The sequence below is a fragment of the Trachymyrmex cornetzi genome, unplaced genomic scaffold (genome assembly GCF_001594075.2).
Source record: "Trachymyrmex cornetzi isolate Tcor2-1 unplaced genomic scaffold, Tcor1.1 scaffold23, whole genome shotgun sequence".
Taxonomy (NCBI): Eukaryota; Metazoa; Arthropoda; class Insecta; order Hymenoptera; family Formicidae; genus Trachymyrmex; species Trachymyrmex cornetzi.
In genome coordinates, this window is record NW_017296956.1 from 1,162,146 (window position 1) to 1,186,121 (window position 23,976).

The 23,976-nt window shown below is 29.9% G+C and overlaps 3 protein-coding genes across 4 annotated transcripts in view; all 3 read left to right on the top strand.

Moving 5' to 3' along the window:
* The window catches only part of LOC108760822 (late embryogenesis abundant protein, group 3), a 30,584-nt gene extending 18,945 nt beyond the window's left edge, over nt 1-11,639 (top strand). The window contains exon 4 of the mRNA XM_018507041.1: nt 11,617-11,639. The gene's annotated coding sequence lies outside the window, so the exon portion shown is untranslated. The remainder of the gene's footprint in view (nt 1-11,616) is intronic.
* On the top strand, nt 1,407-16,280 carry LOC108760622 (mediator of RNA polymerase II transcription subunit 15). Its single transcript, XM_018506679.1, is given in 4 exon segments — nt 1,407-1,554; nt 1,557-1,634; nt 11,196-11,392; nt 14,077-16,280. Coding segments are annotated over 4 exon segments (2,340 nt in total). The 3' UTR covers nt 15,994-16,280.
* A 4,350-nt stretch (nt 16,281-20,630) lies between these two features.
* Nucleotides 20,631-23,727, top strand: LOC108760713 (uncharacterized). Of its 2 annotated transcripts, none has more exons than XM_018506810.1 (3): nt 20,631-20,697; nt 21,885-22,133; nt 22,851-23,727. In XM_018506810.1, the coding sequence occupies exons 2-3, from the start codon at nt 21,906-21,908 to the stop codon at nt 22,929-22,931; spliced, it is 309 nt and encodes a 102-aa protein (XP_018362312.1). In that variant the 5' UTR covers nt 20,631-20,697; nt 21,885-21,905; the 3' UTR covers nt 22,932-23,727. The 2 variants fall into 2 exon arrangements, with proteins under 2 accessions (XP_018362312.1, XP_018362311.1); XM_018506809.1 differs by having other exon boundaries at nt 20,637-20,723.
* The last annotated feature ends 249 nt before the right edge of the window (nt 23,728-23,976 follow it).

Here is a 23,976-nt window from a genome sequence, read left to right on the forward strand (position 1 = left end):
AGAAGAATATAGAAACGTCTTCTGGATGTTTTAGAACATTCGTTGGAGGTCTATGCTGTATTTTATTAATTTATTATACAATTTCTTTATTCTGTTATCATCAGTAAAGCAAAATGCAGAATGTCGTGGTCATAATGTATTTCATAGGTAAATAATTGTTTCCTATAACTATCATAAGATGATTATCAATTTTAGTAATTTATATTATTGTAGTCTGTATTCATACTTTACATCACTACTGTATATTTAGTTTATATTTTTGTCACAACGTTTCGTTTATAATTAAAGGGAGGAAACTGTGTGTAAGGTAGACCAATATGGCTAATGTAGACATATTAATATATACACTAGTATACACATAGTAATGAGATCCATTCTACCTCCGCTTCCTATCTAGGGATGTCCGACTTTCCACTCGAAACGAGATCCACCCGGTCCACCCCATCTCCCTTCCTGCCTAGGGCATGTCAGAAAATTATAAAATATTTATGATACTTTACTTGTTAATAACTTTTTGATGAGAGAATAATAAACGACTAAAATCTTTTTAAGGTTATAACCTTGACAATATATATATCAAGGTCAAGGTCATCGGAGAGGATATATATTTTATGTATATATATATATAATATATATATTTTATATATTTATATAAAATATTCAATTTCTCTCTAAATTATATAGATATTATAGTCATTTGCGCGAGGACGAATCGAAAGCGGTTTCGGAGGCATGTATTCATTTAATATATCTAAGGGATATCTAAAGGCCATTTCAACCAATCCTGATTAATTTTAATCGATGAAATAGTTCATTGGAATTGACCAATCCTATTTGTCAATGACAGATGCGATTGACCAATTCCATTGGACTAATCGTCGATTAAAGTTAATCGGACTTGGTCGAAGTGGCCCTAAGCTGTTTTTTTTTCGACCGATAGTCTTTCCGACAACGGTTTACAACGAACAAAACAGCCGTTCGTGTTGGTCTTTTATGTGCACTTAGTCATACTAATTCGCATGTACACGTGGATCGCGCGCGTTTAACTTATACAACATGAATTTATACAACCTACGACACGCTATGAGAAAAGTCTTGGGAGGAAGCCCGGTGGAAATGGGTACGGTTGCATGGCGAACGATTGCGATATAACACGGTACCGATCTTGTTCAGAAATCAAAACAAAAGAGAATTTAGTCATATATACATTAATTCTATATTGTCTTCTTCACCATTTTGTCTTATTTTGTGATCTTGGGTCTCATATAGTAGTAATGAATAAGGATGAATGGTTGTTGTACTAATTTCTATTTTGTTAAGAGAGTTACCATATTAGAATATCAAAACTAATCTTCAATTTAGATCCAGTTTTTCAAACAAATGGCAAATAATAGAAAGTAAGGAAAATGAAGGAGTCCAATGGCGGGACTTGCGCCTATATGTGCCGAATGTGCAGTCGAGTGCAAGATAGACTGCGGAAAAGTTACGGATATGAGAACCCCACTTGGTCTGCGAACCACGGGCGCGGCCTTTTCCCTCGGACTATAAAGCCACTACACTTCACTTCCACCAAACATTCGCTCGGCAATTCCGTCACTTACTCGCTCTCACCATGTGGCTGCTTATCCTCGCAGGTGAGTGCGATCACATTCTCACAAGAAAAGGATACGATTTTTGCAGTGTCTCGGTAAAAGTGCTTATGATTCAATTCACTTCGCCCCCTTTTTAACAACTTACCTCCCTGTGAATGACACGCTGCGGAGTGTACGTGCAACGATAATTCATGCGTGTGTGTCTTTTGTTGCGAAACGTGGATGTGAATTTTGTGTGGGGAAAACGGATTCTGCTCTTCACGAATAGGACGAAATCACTTACAAAAAATTGAAAAAATGCATTTTGAATTGTTTCGTTTTATTATGTAAATGTATTCATTTTTGTTGTTTTTTAATGAAAAGTACAGAAGGATAACGATCATTTTATATTTATGTTTTCTGATGAAAACATCGAAATGGTGAAATATTTTTCAAATGATGAATATGTTTAAGGAGACTGATTTTCATTTTTTGTTGAAAATATAAAAGTGTTATACGCACATTTAGTTTTTAAAAATATAAATCAATGAATACAAATTGATACAACTATTAATTTCAGTAAAGGTTCTACATGAATTTTATGTAGATTTCAAATAAAATATATATATATATATGTATTACTCTTAAAATATAAAATAACTTTAAAAAATGTTTATTTAAATAGATAATTTAGTCTACTAAATCTTTTTTATACACTGTTTTGTCTTTTACTAACGAGTATAGATATTTCGCAAAATTTCTTAATGATATTTATTCTCTATTAAAAACATCACTTGTATAGTTAATGAAAAAAATTTTAAATTGAAAATGTTTTAATATTTATATTTTCTACATAAAAATAATCAAACCTGTATTCGCATAAAAGTTGTGTAAACAACAGCGTATATACTTATTTATATATTCATATTAAATTTATATTTGTTTAATAACACATTTTTATTTATTATATTTATTATTATATTCAGTATTATATATATATTTATATTATTATACTTTAACTTACAAAATAATGAAAAAATTTTTAATTTTTTGTAAGGTAATCGAACCCTGTATATGGTATGGTCTACCTAAACCTTTGCAATTTTATCAAATTTTTGCTTAGTTCAAAATTAAAAACTGATTAGATTCAAAAAAGGAAACACTTCTGAACATTAAAATAATATAAGACGTTTTCAAATATTTGCAGTGCATTAAACATTTTAAGAAAAGGTAGCATTTAGATCATATTAGGTATATATGACTAAATATGTTTCCCCCTTTTTCATAAAATTATATATAATCTTATAATCTTACACAAAAGTAATGGAACTTTCATTACTTTTGTGTAAGATTATAAGATTATATATAACATATCGACACGTTTATTGCTATATAAGAGAGGACACAAAAAACAATTTTCTAAATTGACTTTTTTACTTATCTACTTATTTCCATAAAGTTTAGCAAGTAAATTATAGCGAATTCAATTAGATGCACCAATTCGCATCAATGCATAGTGCATATTAAAGTTTAAATTGATTTAATCTAGGTGTAAAAGTAAAATATTTTGAATTAAAAATATTTTATTTAACAATATACAATAAAATGTATTGAAGATAGTTTAACCTATTTCTATATTTATATTACACTTTATATCAATTCCTGTACGATGTTTTAATATCTAATGCGCACTGAATGCGTCCGATTGAATTCGAATCCATGATCTGGAATAACAAAAGTAGCAAAAAGAAGTTATACAATTGAAGTGCATACTCAATGTACGTTTAAATTGCCTCTTTGGTTATAAACAAAACATTATGACGAAAATATAAACTAAATACAGTGTTATAAAATATAAATATAGAATTACAACACAATGAACTATGGAATTTAATAACCATCTCTCAGTAATTATAAAAAAACAATTAATATGTATACATATACTTACGAAGTATTATCTACATCACAGTCGTGTTCTGCATTTTACTTTACCGTCAATAACAGAATAAACAAAGTGAACAGTAAACTGAATCGAGTCAGATGGACAGCCTGCAGGACTTATTAGTGTTATTTGTTGAATTTAGGCGTAATTGCACAGCGAGTAGGGCATATTGGATACTAAGCCCATATACAGTCTAGTTACCTTATATGTATTTTAAATATCTAAAATTATATATATATATATATATATATAAATACAAAGTTTCATGGCGACACAGAGATTAATTGTTCTGTAAATGAATAAAGTTTATTTACAGAACAACTAATCTCTTATTTATTTATTCACAATTAATCTGTGTATTGCAATAGAAAGAGTTTATGTATTTTTGGCAATTTGAAAAACACGCAGGGATCGTTGAATTTATCTTTTTTATACTCAATTGTATTTGCTGAATCCGAAAATTATAATTAAAATAGTCTTAGTATTTGGAAAATATACTTTTGGAACACATTTTATTAGAAGAAAACAACGGCTGATTTTATTATTTTGTTGAATCGTGTCTACAATAATTTTTTTTTGTTTTTACAAATCATTTTTTTTCATTAAAATTAATTATTATTAAAGTCATGACTCACTTGCACTGTACAATAAATAAGATTTCGTAATAAAGGCTATTACTGTGTAGAGCGTTTATGAAGCAGAATATATTAAGGCTTGTTCTTTATAGCTGAATTTCTTGCACGGTTCTCTTTTTCCTCCAGCGTGGAGAGAAGAAGAAGAAAATTGAATATTCTTCTTAAAATCAAAAGCTTTTAACGATTTAAATGATTAAGTTAAACAACAAAAAAATAAGACTACTAAACTAGATATTTAATGTTAAATTAACATACATTTATTACCATTATTTTATGTTACTATTATTTTTCATGTTAAATACAATTTACTGAGATTCAACGGTGCAGATTATAAAATAACATTAATCGATACAAGATAATTCTCGCATATGGTATCATAATCAATTTATACTTGTCGTCCTTTGAAATTAATGGAGGTGATCGTTTATTATCATGTCAGTCCGAGTTTTCACATTGTAAATGATCAATATGTAAAACATAGTAAACTAAGCGTTAGTTCAGTTATAACGTCTCAAATATATAGAGAATTTCAACTTGTTTGAAGTGTGACTTCATTTCTAAAATTTTTAATTGTGGTCAAAAGTTCATGTATTAGGCAATCGAGCTGCAGGCAATAATACATATAGGCAATCGATCTGTAAGGAAATGAGATGTAGACAAACACGGTGCTGTAGGCAATCGATTTGTAGGCAAAAGAAACCCTCGCGGAAATTATATAAATTCACAAGAAAGAAATGTGATTAGACACGAAGAATCGCCTTGACCGCATATGATCTCTTTCACCTTGGCGTGTTTAATTTTTATCAAGCGATTTTTTACTTAAAAAAATTTAAGTTTATAAAAATAAAAATAAAGGATAATTTTTTATTATTATTATTAAAGTAAATTTTTTCAATTTTTATTAAAAAAATTTTTCTAACATCTATAGTTTTAACAAAATATTTGCTTCGAAAAAAAAAAACCGATTTTCTTTCAAGGAGTATTTTACCTCCTGAAAAAAGTACCTATGGATATGTGTGAAAAAATATATGTTTCTTATTTTAATCTGAATTACAATATATCAAAAATTTATCAAAATTGAAAGGAGATATTTCTCTGCTTTCCCTTGTTAATATTTCTTAAATTAGATTAACGTATTTACAATCTTAATAGAAAATAGTGGATAGCGGTTTTCTTCAATTTAAATAAGTTGTATGCATTAATTCTTACATACACATTTGTTGTAAAAATTTCTCTTTTTTTCTAATTATCTCTTTTCCAAAACAGAATAAAATATACTTATTAGTCAATATATACATTTACGTGTAGTAAATATATTTTCTCTTTTATTGTATAATATATTTCTGATTGATAATTAAACTGAAATACTCTTATACGCTTAATGAACATCGTGATGTAATTGAATGCAGTTTAACTATATGTTCAACTGTATTATACTGTACTTTAGTGAGTTAATACCAACTTTAGCAATATGGATGGCAATGTTCATATATCAGATCAATAGAAAGTTGCTTCCGACATACGTTTACGCAGAGAGCAACTATACGCACTACAACATATCAGTTTCTACTCGACACGGTCGCCGTGCAATTTTATTTTCTTTTGCGAGTTTCTTCATAGTCCATGACACCGCTGTAAAACATCTTTCTCGTAACACGAAGCTATCAGATTTTCTCATCTTCGAAAGAATTCACGTAACGATAATCGCACGAGAAGCCGCAGGGTCTCTTTGCCTAATTTCCTCCTCGGTACGCTGATACAATGCCGCAATGAGAACTCGAATCTATGTTTTATGATCTCCCGTTTCCTCCAATGTATAAAAAACCGTCAAGTTAAGAAACGTGTTTCCTTCCTAGGCTATTATTGCATGTTATCGAGATCTTTCACGTCGTCGCTATGATGGCGGGATAAATTTTTACTCACGTACTAACAGATCTTTATTATTGTATTTTCCTAATTTAGTCATTAAATTGTACTTAAAATATTTATCAGTTGAAATATTTTTAAAACAGATTTGGTGCAAAATATTGAAATAGTATAATAGTAATTGTATAATTTGTTTAATGCCATTCAACGAATATGTAAAAAGTTAACTTCATTTCACATAAATTATAAAAAATGTTTATATTATTAAAACTGTGTAAAAGATAATTGCAAACGATTATAATTTTATTAATAATACAGAAAAAAAGTCACATATTAATTCTATTTATTGTACTTTTTAGATAATTTTTTATCTGTATAGTGATGACTCTGTATGGCTTTTATACAGATTATGTTTATATGAAATTATCCGCCGTGGGCGATGACATTTCGTAACTAATCATTAAATACTTTCTATATATGGCGACTATTCTCATTTTTATAAATTTATTATTTATTTGCTCTGTACGTTATTTATAACACAAATCAGTAATAGCCACGACAGTTGAAATGAAAAATCTCACGCGCTCGTATCGCCATCGATTGAGAAATCGATGTCGAACATAAATTGCGTGAACGAATGGTATCGCCTTTCTAACCGATATACCATATAGTACCGGGTTGCAGCTGCAACTGCTACCAACTTGAAAATCGAAAGTAGTCAAGATGGAAGATCGTTACATACAATGAATAAATAAATAAATAAATAATTTACCCATTTATTACGTTATTTATTTATTTATTTATTAACGTAAAAATAATAAAATTTTAATCGAGAGAACGTTCAGTAAACACAAGGAGTTCTATGGCATATTGTGCTTCTGCGTACTTCGACTTGGCGCAATCTAATTGATCAACTTTAATCGTTAATAAATCGGTAACTAATAGTCTGAGCTAAAAAATTGGAAAGGAACTTTTAGTTCAAAATTTCATCCTTTTTCATTCCCAAAAATATTAAGAGTTATGGGACACCCTGTATATCTATAATATGGAAATACATATAATATATTATGTATATATAACAGGGTATTTCTTAAATAGCGCCTAATAACCCTAATAATATACCCTATATATATGTATAGTGTAAGTATATATATAGTATATTATATATATAGTAGAAGTATGTATATATAGTGCTATTATAGTGCATAGTGCTATCAAAAGTTTAGTTGAAAAGTCCTGAGCCATTTTTTCTACAATACTGAATAAAAAAATTATTGCCAAGTAAAGATAATTCAATTGGCGCCGTTTTTTATTCAGGCACACGTCAGTGAACCGTGCACTTGGTAAGTAGATACTATCAAACGGTTCACTGACGTGTGGTCGAAAGGAAGGCGCCAATTGGATTAGCTTTACTCGATAATAACTGCTTGATTGAGCGTTGTACAAAAAATGGTTCAGGACTTTTCGACTCAATTTTTTATTAAGGACTATATGATTGGGCGCTATTTAAGAAACATTCTGTATACATAATACATGTATTAATGTATGTATAGATGTGTGTATGTACGTATATTGAGAATTTTTATTTGTACATATTTTTCTACATGTATCACTCACTAATGGCCCCTAATGAGTGATACGAAGGCCCGCGACTAAGGCGGAAGTCTGCGCGTAGCTTTAAGTTAGAACTAAAAGTGAAAACTGCCAGTAATAATATGTCACAGAATATACGCCAATATAATACTGTACATTGCCAACATGGAATATCTCTCTCTCATAGACAACACTCTTTTTTTATTATCTTCTATGTTCTTGCATTTCCTTTTTTACTTCCGTTTCTTAAACCTTTAGGAAAAAATGTTTCAATATACTGAATAATTAATCAGTATATTGAAACACTTTTTCTTAAGAGAAGTACTTTTAAACAGTTTGACAGTTTATTGTCTTATTTATTTAAATATAGTAAACTTATTATTTGTAAATATATAACATCAAATAATAATATTAAATAATATTAAACAACATTAATTAATATTTGCAAGTTGAAGAATTAGAGCTACTAAGGCTCAACTTTGCCGTCATTTGAATATTTATTTAGATAAGAAAATAAGGTAAAGAAAACAAAACAATTGCTGATGTTTGACGATATAACATACATTATCATATGGTATAAGGATTGATTAGCATTGTAATATCTTAATTAACAATAGTTTTCTATAAATTTTCTCGATTATTTATTCTCAAATACATATTCATTTTAAAATGAAAGCGCTAATTTAAAATATTAATTTTCAAAATAATCTTATAAAGACATTTTTTGCTAGAATAGAGCAGAAATATTATGCGGCCTTAAGGAATCTTGATTTCGATCAGATTATACTCAGGACAGATTATCCGAAAGTGAAAGGTCGATGGCGTGGTTTCGCATTGTCCTTATTGCATCACTAATTTCACCTCTAATCCAACGCTCGAACCTATTAAACCTAACACCGCAGTTTTGAAAGATCACTTATTCGTATTATACCTATCGATCGAATCTTTGCTTGGTAGTAATTATAACTACATTGTATCAATAAAAAAAAGAAAAAATCATTAAATTATTCTAAATTTTCTCCGAGAAAAAATCGAAACTTATATGTACATCATGATTATAAACAGAACTTCAATTAATATTTGTTTATGTCATCTTTTATTTGCTTAACAATGTATGAGTTATACGTCTCAAAACATCAAAAATATAAAAATTTCATAGATTGTCTTGGTTTTTGATATTTTGAAGCCGAATATAAAAAATGCCATATTCAGATTTACAATATTATTATCATATTGTTAGTAATTATACTATTCGCCAATAGTCGTAGTTACTATTTCATTACCGTTTACTTATGTAGTCGCTAATAATTACTATTCAAGTAACTATAGAAATTTCAATAGTTCTCAATAGTTCTTTTTTATACGGATTTTATGTAATAATATCCAGTCTATATAATAATCATAAATATATAAATAATTATATAAATATATAAATATAAAATTGATAATGTTCAATAAAGTAACATTAAGATACGAACTCCGTGAAACGCATTAATTAAATAAAGTTTGTTAATTGTACGTATGCACTCGCGGTATGGTGGATGTTGCTTAACCGCGGCTTCCTCCTAAGGACGCGCATATAGTATTATTACTCAACGAGGGAAAAATTACGCACATCCGTGCAATATCCCACGGACTAACAAAAGAAGGAAAGCTAACCGGATTGCCGCGCGCTTTCCTCTCTTAAGTTATTTCAAAAGAATCGGCGTGATCACGTTTAAATACTCTTTTTATAGAAAATAAGACGATGCAATGTTTTATTTCAAAATGTCTTTCTTCAAATTTAGTACTTTAAATTTGCAAAATAATTTTGTTACTTAAATTATTTAACACATAAGTCTTAATTTTGCATTATTAATTTTGCGTTATTGATACTAATCTAAACTTTTAATTCTCTGAACTTTTAGATACTTAGTTAATTTGCAAAATAAGTTCTTTGATAAATTTTATATCTCTTTTCTCACAAGTAACACTTTTCATTGGACCCATTTCCAATTTGGCTCATGTAGTATTTTTTATTTAATATTTGCAATGTAGAATCACATAGAAAAAGAATTATATGCCGAATAAATTTATAGTTATGGAGATTTGTTATTTTTCAGTGAAAATTGGAAAATCTATAAATCCTCATATAAATCATAAATTTAGTGAGCACCACCAAATTTGGTCTTTTAGATCCTTTTTATTGTTAAAGAAAAATAATCTATTTAACATCTTTATTAGAAAATCATAGCAAGGTCGTAAGATGTTATTTTCTCGATTCTTTTATATCTTCATCACTTGTAATCAAAGCACTGTAATTACATCTTTATTGCACGATATGTAAATCAAATTTTGCGATAATAACTTATGATTCTTAGTGGGTAAATTGCTAAAGAAACTGGTAATGAAGGCATGTATTTTGTGAAATCATTATGCCGCTTACGTGATGTGGGTATAAGAAGCAAAAAATGTAAAAGGAAACTTTCCTCAACTTCACTTTCAGGATCATTCAAGAATTTTCAAAACTAAGCTACTAACTTTTAAATGATTAGAAATAATTAAAAAAGCGTTTCTAAAAAATACACGAATTAATTATTTAAGCATTTAAAATAAACTTTTCTTTCCATTTCTCTTTTTCTTTCTACGTAAACACTTTATAAATATACATATTTTGAAGTATAATTTATTAATAATGCATTAAAGTATCGAGAAAAGTATTATTTATATATCAACAAAATTTACAATAAAATTAATAAAATATTTGGCAGTCAAAACAAAGGTATTAAACTGATTCGTTTTAATTAAGGTTATATGATTATTAATTATCTTGCAAAAAATTGCTATAGCTGGTATGTAATATATTAACAAATATTTTAGTACACGACATCGACTTTTCATTTTTACAGCACAGTTTGCAATTTTTACAATACAATTCTAATTTTAATTTTACACCATTCTGTCAAAGAAAAATGAGATTTATCGATTTTCTTATTGTTTGCGAGCTTAATTTGAGCTGTATACATGCAAAATTGGCATGATCTAATAATACTGTCAATACGCAAATTCAATTTTTAAAATTTTTATTATCATGGCATACGTAAGATCATAAAAATTAACGTGTTAGATACAGTTCATTAACCGAACCGTTCATATGCTTATCTCTTTCCTTTTCGCTACGACGAGGCGCCTGGAAATGTTGAAAGCAAAATCCGTGGGAAGAGTTTCTTGAGCGCACGTCGTTGTAACTTTCTCTGCGTTACTTTCCCAGCTCCATTCTAAGCGTTCGCGGTCAGGCAGAACGATATAGGTAAAAGTCACTTCCACGTTCGATTATTCAACTCCATCAAACTCCAAAAGGAAATGTATATAGGATTTGGCATTTTATGCAGCAGACAATTTTCACGTTTTGAAAAATTTCAAAAGAAATTTTTATCGTACGACAGCGATATAGAAGAAATGTGCATAAAAAACATATTTATTGATTAAATATTTGTTCAAGTAATTAATTTGTAAATAAAGTAATCTTTTTAATTTAAGTAAAAATGTTAAAAAATTCCTAAACCAGTTAAGAAAGATTTTGTATATTGCAATATTTGAAATCAACAGGTCTCCTTACAATCTCCGCTGGAGAGGAGATCAGCTTCGCTAAGAAAACGGCGTCATCAGCGACCAATGCTGATGACATTGTTTTGCTAGAAGTCGATATCAAAGATCCTGTCAAGAGATCACCAGTTTCAGGCAGCGGCATTTATGGAGCTTCACCTAGCCAATTCGTTATTCGACACGGTGATGACTCTCAAGAGGTATGAAATAATTTTACCGTATGTATCCATTAAATTTCAACTAATCGCATTATAGAATATTCAGTATTAAATGTTCCGTCGAATATTCAGCATTATTGTCATTGGTCAACCATGACTATATTGACTGCTTATTCACCCACTAACGTGCTGACTAACTAGCCATGAACAGACTATTTTTATAAGACATTTGAACGAATAACAGCATGTAGAAAGAGAGAGAGAGAGAGAGAGAGAGAGAGAGAGAGAGAGAGAGAAAGAAAGACTTAGGTCCGCCTTCAAGATCTAGGTGTTCTGATGCAACGAGGTAGTAGTCAGCTTCGCTCGACTCCATTACTCTCATTACTTGTACGAGGATTTCCATTTCACCAGTGCACTTCGAGGATAACGAGAGATTGTACATTCCGTGCTACAAAAGCCGTAAAACGTCGGATCCCTTCCTCCTCCTACTGTTTCTTAGCACTTTTATCCTTTCTTGTTAAACGAAGTTAAACTTCTAATAAGCTTGAAATTAAAATAATTATTCAATATATGTTATTTTTATCAGCGCTGCTACTTTAAGGTGGATATTTATGGTTAACATCATTAAAAACATTTATTATATTATTAAAGTATATAGAATATAAGGAACATAAAATAGTATGATAAAAAACAAAATATACATTTTCAAAAATGTTATTAATAAATAGAACAATAAGCGACAATAATTTCTCACATGATAAATCAAGTTAAATAGATTGAAGTATTGTAAAAAATATTTTATTCCATAAATTTAAACTGATATACTCAAAAGATGCGCAAAAAGTAGCAGAAGAATATGAATAAATTTTTATTACTATCAATTACCGTTGTATCGATTCAGTAAACAATATTAGATAATATATTCGCAAATCTATAGATTCGATTATAAGAAAAAGGTAACGGAGATCTTGTCGATATGTGTGCCGCCTACACGGTCGCTCGTGATCGCTCAGTAGTGCCGCTGCTCGAATGCAATCACTCGCTTGCATAACGCTTGCAAGTTTGCACGCCTTCTAATCGCCCCGACCTGACAGAACCGGTACAACCACACCCACTAACAGCCGGGTATAAGTTTCTAGTTTTATCAAATCTCATACGCTTATAGAATTATAACCTTCCCCACGGCCTTGTGTACCGTTACAGCGAGATGAGTCACTTTCGTGATCATCGCTTCTTTATCGGTCACTATCCAGCTCATCTCTACTGAGTTGTTGCGATAACTTACGGATAATTTAACCTTCGATTATTTGTTTCTAGCTATTAGTAAGATCAAGTTCATTCACGGAGTAATGGAAATGAAACAAAATAGAATATGTCACCTTTAATTATTATTTCTTTTATTTGCGTTACCTTCAATTAATTTTTAATTAATTTTTACTTTTTATTTTTTATTTTCAATTACAAGTCTCGAAAATTTGAAAAAATTCATCAATATACAGCATGTAGATTAGGGCTGTCAATATCCGAGAACCCGAGTCCCACTCTATTTCATAGGTATATTACCCGGGTAATACCCGAAATTATGCGGATAATAAAATAGAATAACGGGATATATAAAAAATGCGTCAATTGAAAACAAAATAAACAATAAATGAAAAAACGGACAATTAAGAGCCTAAATTCACAATAATTGGAACGATTGTACCAACATATATTTCTTAATATATCTCCAGCAGTCTTATATAATACAACCTCTTGATAAATAATTCGAGACATCTTGGTTGTCTTGTATACTACAACTTCACTATGAATATGTCACTAAAGAAACTTGGCGTTGTGATATTCGTTTTGCCGATCGTTATTTAATTTATTGTAATTTATTGTGTATTATGGAATGCAGTAACTCGCACTTAGTCTAACAGCTAAATGACGGTTATATACTTCAAATTTGGCAATCTGGGAGACTTCCTTGCTGCACTCGATTACTTCGATTTACGACTACTTGATTTGTATTAAGGAAATTGTAGTATACGAGACTGCTAAAGATGGCTTGAATTAAGCCGGAACGTTCGGTATTTGTTATACGTATTAAAAAATATTATAATATTAAAAAATATATGTTGATATAATCGCTCCAATTACTGCAAATTTAAGCTCTTAATTGCTCGTTTTTTTATTTATTGTTTATTTTAAAAACGAAATATTCGGAGAGAGAGAGAGAACAATAGAAAATTTATATTCTTTACCTATAACACTTACTCGTATATAAGTAATTGAGTAATAGAGCGGGACCAGGGTATTCTGATGGTAATCTCTATTATGTCTTATAGAAACGTTTCAGTTTTGCTTAGTTCCCAAAATTATTTATATTATAACTACGCGTAATGTTTTGTTGTATATAACTTTTGTAATCAATTTTATATTTAAAATTTTATCAAACTTCGTTTGAAACCCAGTCGCCTGCTTTTTAACATTGATTCAGACAATTAGGCACCATTAAGCTTAAGAGCGCGAGTACACGAGGTAACACGAAGTCTCTTTGTGACTTCACCAGACAAGCATTGACTCGTTCACATACAAGCGCCGATTGTGCAAATGAATCGGCGTTTGTCTTGTCACAAATGCTATAAAATAGTATAAAATGTCTTCACGTGCTCGCGTCCTTAAGACAACTTCTCGCTTTAACGCAAATGTTTTACTAACGTAAAAAAATGTACAAATTTCAGCTATCGCCTGAATATTTAGCCGTCCTACGACAATTCACCGGAACTGAACCGCAGGCATTCGCAAGACCCAATAATGAGCCTCAGCGTAGGCCACTTTATGCCAAACAGCAGCAGGCGTTGCAGCAGGCATATTACAATTACCGCAAACCCGTAGTTCCTCCCAGACCGAAACCTCAATTACATTCCCAGTTGATTCAAGCTGAGGCTGTGGCGCAGGTTCAGGCATTACAGCCAACACGCGGTCCATCCGGAGCATCAACGTACCAAGTAGAATCTTACACCTCACCGAAGCTAGGCACGTTCGAGCAAGAGTTGTTGCAATTGGTATCCGCCAATCAGGCCCAAGAATTTAATCTAATTCCGACGCAGCCTAAAACTGGCTATTCCCAACAAGAATACGTAAAACCAACGGCAGGACCGGTGCCTCAGTTATCTCCCGCACAATACCAACAATATCATATCGAAACTAGTCCGCCTCCTCGTTATCCGCCACAACAACAAGTGGCAGCGACGTATCAGTCGATCGAGCAACCGGTTCATCAGATTCAGTACCAAACGCAAGGGGTAGATTATGCGACAAAAGGAATCGAATCTTTCCGACCATCTCCGCAATACGACTACGAAAGCGACGGTGCTCAGTTGAAAGCTCATCAAGGACAGACCCAGGCAGAAATTGAAGCAAATGCCAGGGCTCAGGCTCAGGCCGAAGCGCAGGCCTTAGCTTTTCAGAAAATCGCTCAAGCATCGTATCAAAAACATCACGACGCCGCTTTAGAACAGATCAGAATCGATCACGAGAGGTACAGACAACAGAGCGCCTTGGAACAAATTCAACAAGGAGAGCAAGTGAGCGAAGCTGGACGAGCTCACATCGAAGGTCGGTTGGAGCCTAAGGATCCAGAGGCCGCGTACAGGGCAAAATTAAAGGCGCAGGCGGCTGCCGAAGCCGCTGAAGCCAGGAGGCTTCAGACAGCTGCTGAACAGAAGGCCCACACTGACGCCGTACGTCATGTCGAGGCTCAACAGCAGGCCCATGTAAGAGCGCAGGAGAAGGCTCACATCGACGCTTTGAACTTTGAAAGAAATCAATTGCGTGCTCAGGCCCAAGCTCAGGCGTTAGCGGAGGCTCAAGCCTTAGCATTGTACAAAGTCTACCAGCAGTCACGCGCCAAAGCCAACACTGAGATTTTGGCAGCTGCTAAAGCTCAGGCAGAATCCAAGAAGGTAGATCCTGAAGGTACACCAGTTGTTCAGTATCTTTTACCCAATTCTCAAAAGCTCCCAACACTTAATAATTACTTTACCAATGACGACGTGAGCAAGTATCAGGCTTCCGGCTCTACCTATGCCACTAGATCCGTGACTAAACCAGATGATTCCAGTGAAACTACCGTTCAAGAGCAAGCTTACGTTCAACCTGTTATCAATCAACCTCGTCAAGCACACAAACTCAAAGTTCCACCGACTCAGTCGTCCGTTTATGTTTCTCAATCAGGTCTCTTGAAAAAGTCGCCAGTCAAATCTCTCACCATCGAAGAGATTATTGATCAAGACCAGCTAAACAGTCCTCAAGTCGTACGTGTTCCCTCTCCTAAGGATCAGCAGCCTCTGACGCAAGAAGAGTTGTCTGTTCTAATTAATTCCGGTTACTCCGTCACCCCAATACCTCAAACGACAAAACCGACTCAGCAAAGTTACGTGCCGGAGAATGCTTCCTCAGTATATTACTTGAAGAAACAGCGACCGGCGGTCAGGCCTGAATACGTTACATATGAAGAGATTCGATCGCAAAGACCCAGAAAGAATACACCTATTCTCAAACAAGACGACGCTAATGCTAGCGAGAAAGTTACTTACTTGGTACCCTTGGAGCCCAGTTTTGGCACCAGACAACCGCCACTTAAAAGTAACGAGTGATAGGTCTTCGTTGTCGTCTTCGTTATTGTCGTAAAAGAATGATGACATTTAGAGAAACCTGAACGTTACTATTAGTCTAAATCTATTTCTTTTCTAAATTCCTTTTTTTTTTATCAAATAATACAATTTTTTTTCTCTTTTCGTTTTAAACTTATATGATTAAGGGTGCCGTGTAAACGTAGTAAAAAATAGCTACGTTAATTTTGTACGGAGAGCGTAAAATAAATTCTTTTATAAAGTTACAAATATACTATAGCAAACTTTAGGGAAATCTGTAGAGCATATATGAAAAAGATGAATATAATTTAAAAGAAATATTTTCTTGATGTATATGATAACAAACAGAATATTATTTATAATCGAAAGGATATTGCAATAAATCCACTTTGCGCGCGATCTATTATCTAGTAGATATTAAATGCGACGGTGCTGAGTCAAATGATTATTAATTTATACTTTTTTGTAAATAATAGAATTTTAATTAATAAAAATATTTTAAAAACACGTAAACTATTTTAAAATTTTGCTTTATAGTACGAAGGTAATGCTTCCTTTATTCTCTCATATTCATTTCTACATCTTTCTTTTTAAATTTTTGTCAACACAAAATAAAATGTTACATATTACAAAAACGAGAAATACTTTTATATATCTATTTATAAATATTTTTATATACCTATTTATAAATAAGAAATGTAAATAGAAAATACAAAAAAATGAACATGCAAGAACTTTGTATGAACCAATTTCAATTATTTTATCATAGCATCTTCCTAGCAAATAATATTATTAAAAGCAAACAGTTCATAACAAATATAATAGTATTAATATTAAAGGCATTATTAATACTCATCGTTAAGTACACTGTGTTATAAGGTTTCTGTTTCTCAACATCTGAATGGTGATTTTTATTCCTAACCACTGATAAAAAAGAATACAAGATTACAAAAATTCCATTAGATTTTAAGACATTAAACATTTTATTAAAAAAATAACTTTAAACAATTTAAACTTATATTTTTGCTTTACGGAGTAAAATACATAAAAATCACTATTCAGATGTGGAGAAACAAAAACCTTATAAAGTGTAAGTTTAGTATTAAAAATTTTATTACTTAATTTAATGTACCATTTAAAATTGTACACAGAAGAGGTTTTATATTATCACATTTATTTTCGTATATTCTAAAAAGTATTTTTCTTATAGCTCTATACTATATTTATATTACATCACATTTGCGTTATTATATAAGAAATTCAAAACGAATTTCTTATATAATTTTCTAAAAACTGAACGGAAATTGTCGAGAAATGTATCCTTTTTCAGTAAAATATCCCACAAGAAACGCATTACTCGTTGAGAAATAAAATGTTGATCAAAATTTGTTCTATTGTGTTATGTCATATATTAACACAATCATTTAAAAAGTAATTATCATGAATAAAAGAAGAAAGTAATAATCTGAAAAGAATAAAAATGATTAGGTGATTGTGCGTTTGTGTTAAGCGTGTAATATAAACGCATAATATGCCCTTCACCTTATTACATATGTATAATGATACTATTACTGCAATGGTCATTATAGCGATTCGATTAACGTTTTATAAATGAGGGCAATCGATTAAATAATTATGAAATACGAAAACTGTGTTTCCAATAATTAATTTTTTTATCCGATAGAGTCACATAGATATTATATACATGCAAGGTGTACAAAAAGTCCCGAATTCCTTAAATATCTTGAAAAGTAAGCATTTCTGAGAAAAATGTTTCATATAAAAGTTGTAAGGTTTAAAATGATCTATTTACTGATCTTATAAGTTTGATCTTGGGTGGCGCTACCAAGATCAAGCCAAAGTCAAATCGATTTTTTTTAATGAAACGCTCTATTTTTTATTTCAGAATCTAATAGTTGGTGTCAAGAGATTTTCAAAACGCTATAATAAAGCCTTTTTTAATCAATACTTTTCGAGTTATGAGACTAGAAAGTTATAATATCACTGGTATTAACATTTCCTAAGGTGTACGCGTGGATATTGCTCGGTCGGATTTATAAATCTTGTGTATGAGCGTACGCGTGTTTGTATGTGTCTCTATCTCCTCCTTTCTCTTTCTCTTTTCCTCCTCCCACATAGTTATCTTTGATTGTACAATATTTACTTAAAATACTAATGCTAACTGAACAGGAGCGTATATTTCTTTTAATGATGCGAGGATGAGGTGAAGTCTTACGTACAAATGACAGAACTAGATCCTCCAATCAGACCTTCACATCTAGACTCAGACAGCACAGAATATTTAGGTATTGATAAGTATTCATAAATATTTATTTCTCTCTTTATTTATTTTTTCGAAATATTATATAAATATTTTATATAAGCTTTATTCGAAATATTATTAAAATACAAGTTAAATATTTTATATATTACAATATTTATAATAAATATACTTGGATATCCGAGATAGTTCCCTTTGCCTACAAATCAATTGCCTACAATATCGTTTGCCTACATACACTATTGCGCACAAAAATAAACATCAAAGACAAAATCGCATTTGCCTGCAATAATATATGTAGACAAATGTGACTTCGTTTCTGAAGTTTTTATTGGTGCGTAAACGTGCTTGTATGCAATCGATCTGTAGACGATAATATTATGTGTGCAATGCAGATTGTGTGCAATATAATAAGTGTCGTATGTGCAAAAATGCCTTTTTCTCTTAATATTATATTTGTGCGAAATAGTGTTAGGTAATCGCAAATATGATGTAGGTAAACGATGCTGAAGCCAATCGATTTGTAGACAAACAAGGTTCTGCTTAAATATCAAATCGGTTTTAACGAAAAAATGTGTTTAAATGTTGAATATGTTTATTAGGATTTAATTGAAAGCTATATGACTCGTGCTACTTATGTTATTATCTTGTACAAAATGCATAAATACAATGCATACAAAGTATACTATTAAAAAAAAAGTATCTCTTTTATATGTAACAGTATCTTGCGTAAATAAAAATTGATAATATTTTTTTCTACAATAACTAAAAATTGTATATAGGAATAACAATAAATACTCTAATTTGCGTAATTTTTTGTATATATTTCAAAATGTATATTATTTTTCCTACGTCTTTCTCCTTCAGTTTTTTATTAATATCAAGATTTGTTCGGTCATTTTACTTTATATGTTGCATGTGTAATGTAATAGAAATGCAACTATGTATCAAATCCAAGACAATGATTTTATAAGCAACTTAAAATTTTATATTCTAAACTCTACAGACTGATTATATTGTGATCCGTGATAGTATTAGCAACTTCCTGAAACCTTCCTGCATTACTTGGCAAGGACAACCACTATGCTGCTATAGTTATTTATAAGACCGTAACATTGACCTCAATAATACGATAATGATTCCATTCCCTCATCTGCAGTTTTGATCATGAAATTTACTCCGATTTATTTGAAAGAATTTTGTTTGTAGAATAGAAAAAATATATATGTATAATTAAATCAAAATGGTACAAAATATAATTCTATATGCAAGAAGGATATAAAACAAATTACACAAGATTGTATAAAATTGTATCAGCAACATATAAAATTAATTTTTAAAGTGTTCTTTTACTTCCTCGTAACATCGTGCAAATATATTTGTATAATATGTCAACTTTAATATATTTTACAATTTTTATACTTTTCTATATTTTAAAATATATAATTTAAAATATATTTAAAATATATTAATTACAAACAGTAATAAATACTTGTTGTACATTAGGTAGATAGTTTAATATAAATTTATTAAATTAATTGATTAAAATTAGTATATAATCTCTTAATTAATACTATATAAAATACTTATTAGATACATATATATATATATTAATACTAATATATACAAAGAATATCGTATGTATAATCTTTAAAAAATTCTATAAATTAAAATATATCGATTACATTAAAATTGTTATATTTACTTTTTTTTAGATATTTATGTTTTAAATATTTATAAAGAAAGGAAGGTTGAACACAGCTAATGACTCGTTCTCGATGTAATATAACGCCCGCGATTGAAAATGCACGAATTAACTAGAACTAAATCCGGTTTTGACTGCATTATAGCGAAATGTGACACGCAAACCGGAACAGTCCCAGTATTGCAAATGCTATTTGCATCTGGAATTCGATTGTGAGAATGATAAAGCAGGCTTTCGATTTGATTTCATTCCCAACTTGAGATCAAACTCTTTTTCAAGTACAAGACATTTAATATTCAAATTGTATACATTACGTTTACTGGACACTTTTGGCAATTAATTAAGATGTAACGTCGATACGTCTGATATGGCTATCGCATTCGTAAAATTGATAAAATGTACGTCATTGTGCATCTCACAATATTTATATGATCAAAGTAAGAGTTGGAAAGATCATCACCCTTGACTCAGTTAACGGAGGATTAGCGACCTTGAACTGAAGGTAAACATGAAAGGAATCAACGAAGTCTCTGCATGGGCTAGTAAACGACCAATGGATGTTGAATTGTCGAATATGATTTTTAACTCGTACCAAGAACACTGGTCAGGCAACGCATATACATATATAAGTCCTGTTCACCGATCTTGTGCTCAGTTAAATACACGCGAGAGGTAAACGTCACTTCGTTGCAAAGTACTGCAAATTTTTAGCATCTGAAAGGTGAATTATAAGTGAATTATAATACGGTTGGTATTCATAAAGACTTGTATTTTTATAGCAATCATTTTACTTATTAATAGTATAAAAGAAATTTTGTCCAAAATATAAAACTTTTAAAAAATATTTGTCTAAAAAGGATTACAATTTTTATTAATAAATCAAAATTATGTCGCGACATAATTGCTATAAAAATACACTTTATGCTTTTGTAAGAAATTTTTTATTTATTGTATTTTTATATATTTGTTTAGCTTAATTTAATTTCTGTTCCTACATTCTACGAATTTTTGGAATAGTAATGTATTTAGGCATTATGTGCTACATACAAATCCCAGACAGCACACAATATTTATAAAATATTTACAAAATATTCCTAAATATCTATAAGGCTTATTTTAAATATTTCGCGAATATTTTTGTGATCTTAAATTGCATAAATCATAAATATTGATTATAAACATTATAAAATATTTATTGTAAATATATCTTGTAATAAATGCTATGGAAATATAGACATAATAATTCAAATAAAAAAACTCAGAAATATTTATTTATATTTATCATAAATATTACATTAAATATTTAGTCTATCTTTTAATAATATTTCGCAAATAAAGCTTTATAAAAAAAACATATAAAATATTTATATAATATTTCAGAAAATAAATAATAATAAATATTTATCATAAATATTCTATGCTGTTTGGGTAATACTATATGCGGCGTGTGATATATCAGGGAGGATGAGGGTAGATAGGGTGTCAGGAAGTACCGGATATTTTCTTCTCAGTATATTATATCCTTCGAGATTCTTAATGACAGTAAGTACTGTTATAATGTTGCCGTTGCGCAAATATTATACATGATAAAAACGCTGCAACAGTACATACATAACTAACATGATACCGCGATCCCAAGCAGAACAATAAGTCGCGATAACATCAATATAACGTTAAAATGAAAATGTATTGTAAATAATTAAATAAATTGAAAATAATTAAGTTACTTTAGTTACACATTTTGGAATCATTTTGATGTCATGTTGGAAATTGTTAATGGTATTAAATCTTTTTTTGGTGAAAATTCATTTAAGGACATTTATTTCACATCATTTAAAGTATTTCTGTCAAAATTAATAACAATTAGGCGTGAGTTATTTTCGAAAGTTCAGTCCAAAAATTTTTTAGGGAAGTATCAGAGCATCACAAATGCTAACTAATTGCACAAATATTATCTTGTTCATCATCGTAACAACTTGCGCAGCTACGCCAATTCTTTTTTTAAATCCCGGAACGATGCTCGCTCATCCAGCTGTTATAATTAATTCTGAGATGGAAGATAATTTACCTTATGAATTACGAAATAATTTTTATAAAAATCCAAGTATTGCTGCTGGTCTCGCTAAGGAATCCTGGTTTATCGATAAGGAAATGCAGGTATATAATTTTTGTAATTTACCCAGATAAAATGTAATAATTAAACGTTCTTCAACACTTATTATTATTAATCTAACCATTTGATTTTTTATGCTTTATGAAATTGTATAAATTATAATATATTATTTGTATTATTGCTACAGCATACTATGCACTTCTTCAGAATTATAAGTATAATTATGAGATTACATTAACATCACAATTAACAAATTCGTTATATTTTAATACTATAGAAATAATTACGGCCACTTGCGTTAATCCAATTATACGTCAAATATTCAACCCAGACAGCACAGAATATTTATGATAAATATTTATTAATATTTATTTTTTGAAATGTTATATAGATATTTTATACATATTTTATATAAAACTTTATTCGAAATATTATTAAAATATAGACTAAATATTTTATGCAATATTTATGATAAATATAAATAAATATTTCTAATAAGTATTTTTTATTTGGATTATAATGTCTCATTAAGTATTTTTATAGCATTTACTATAACTATTCTAATAAGTATTTCATAATATTTATAATAAATATTTATGATCTGCAATCTAAAACCACAAAAATATTTACAAAATATTTAAAATAAATCTTATAAATATTTTGAATTTTTTGTAAATATTTTGTAAATATTGTGTGCTGTCTGGGAAATATATTAAAATTGAATAATTAGTTTTTTTTAGAACATCCGTTTAATGTTACAGGTAATCGACCGAGAGGCGGACAAAATCTCAAAGGAAAAGATTTACAATGTGCTACATAACGCTGGACTCGTTCGCAGATAATATCAAGACAATGAAGAAGAATTGTTGGCGAATTTGAGTGGGAGCACTTATGCGCACTGGTGCATATAAAAGTCGTTATACATGTACCGATTTAATCTAACAATGAGTGTAAAAGTAAAAAGCAAACATTTTTTAAATTAGAAAATACATATTTTATCTAACAATCACAATGAAGTATTGAGTATTCCACGATTTAACCGGTTTCTATGTTTAAAATAAATACATATCTTTATGTCAATTTACGACGTTTTTAATTGACGTGCATCAGTGCGCACTGCGATTGCGTCCAATCAAATCCGCCATATGTTGTTAAGTATATTTCGGTTTCCATATATTCAATAATTTAATTTCTTGCCCTTTGTTCTTTCGTTTGAGCTTGTGCTCTATCGTTCAGGATTTAATTAACACATAATGTTACATTATTTTGATATTTTATATTTGATATTTTATACTGTTTTTTTCCACATTCTGCAGATTACAGTCGGTTTTAGCTATTTCTTAATTACTTTGATTACGATCTTATAAATGTAATACCCACAATTAGTAACAGTCTGACATATACAATTCATGCAATACTTATATAATACAATATTAATACATATCATATTATTGTAATACAATAGAAAGCTGTTATTTTATGTACAAAATATGCAGAACGCTCATGTATTTTATCCATTAATTATATCAGTCATAATTAATCAGATTATATCAAAGAACTTATTGCACGATTTATCTTTTTCCTTTTTCTTTCCAACATAGAGAGAAAAAGAAGAAAGATGAACCGTACAAAACTCAAAATCAGCACACAATATTTAAAAAAATGTCTAAAATTAGGTTTAAAAATATTTATTTAGTGTAAAAATATTAAATAAATGTTTTAAAAATTTATTTTAAATATTGTGTGCTGCTTGGGAAACTTTAGCTAAAAAAAAATAGATTATATCCCAGACAGTATAAAATATTTATGATAAATATTTACTAATATTTATTTTTTAAAATGTCATATATTATAGATATTTCATACATATTTTATATAAAACTTTAT

Coding starts and splice junctions, on each gene's coding strand:
- LOC108760713 (XM_018506810.1), top strand. CDS start 21,906: ATGCTAACTAATTGCACAAATATTATCTTGTTCATCATCGTAACAACT. Junction 22,134..22,850: donor TTATCGATAAGGAAATGCAG/GTATATAATTTT, acceptor TTAATGTTACAG/GTAATCGACCGAGAGGCGGA.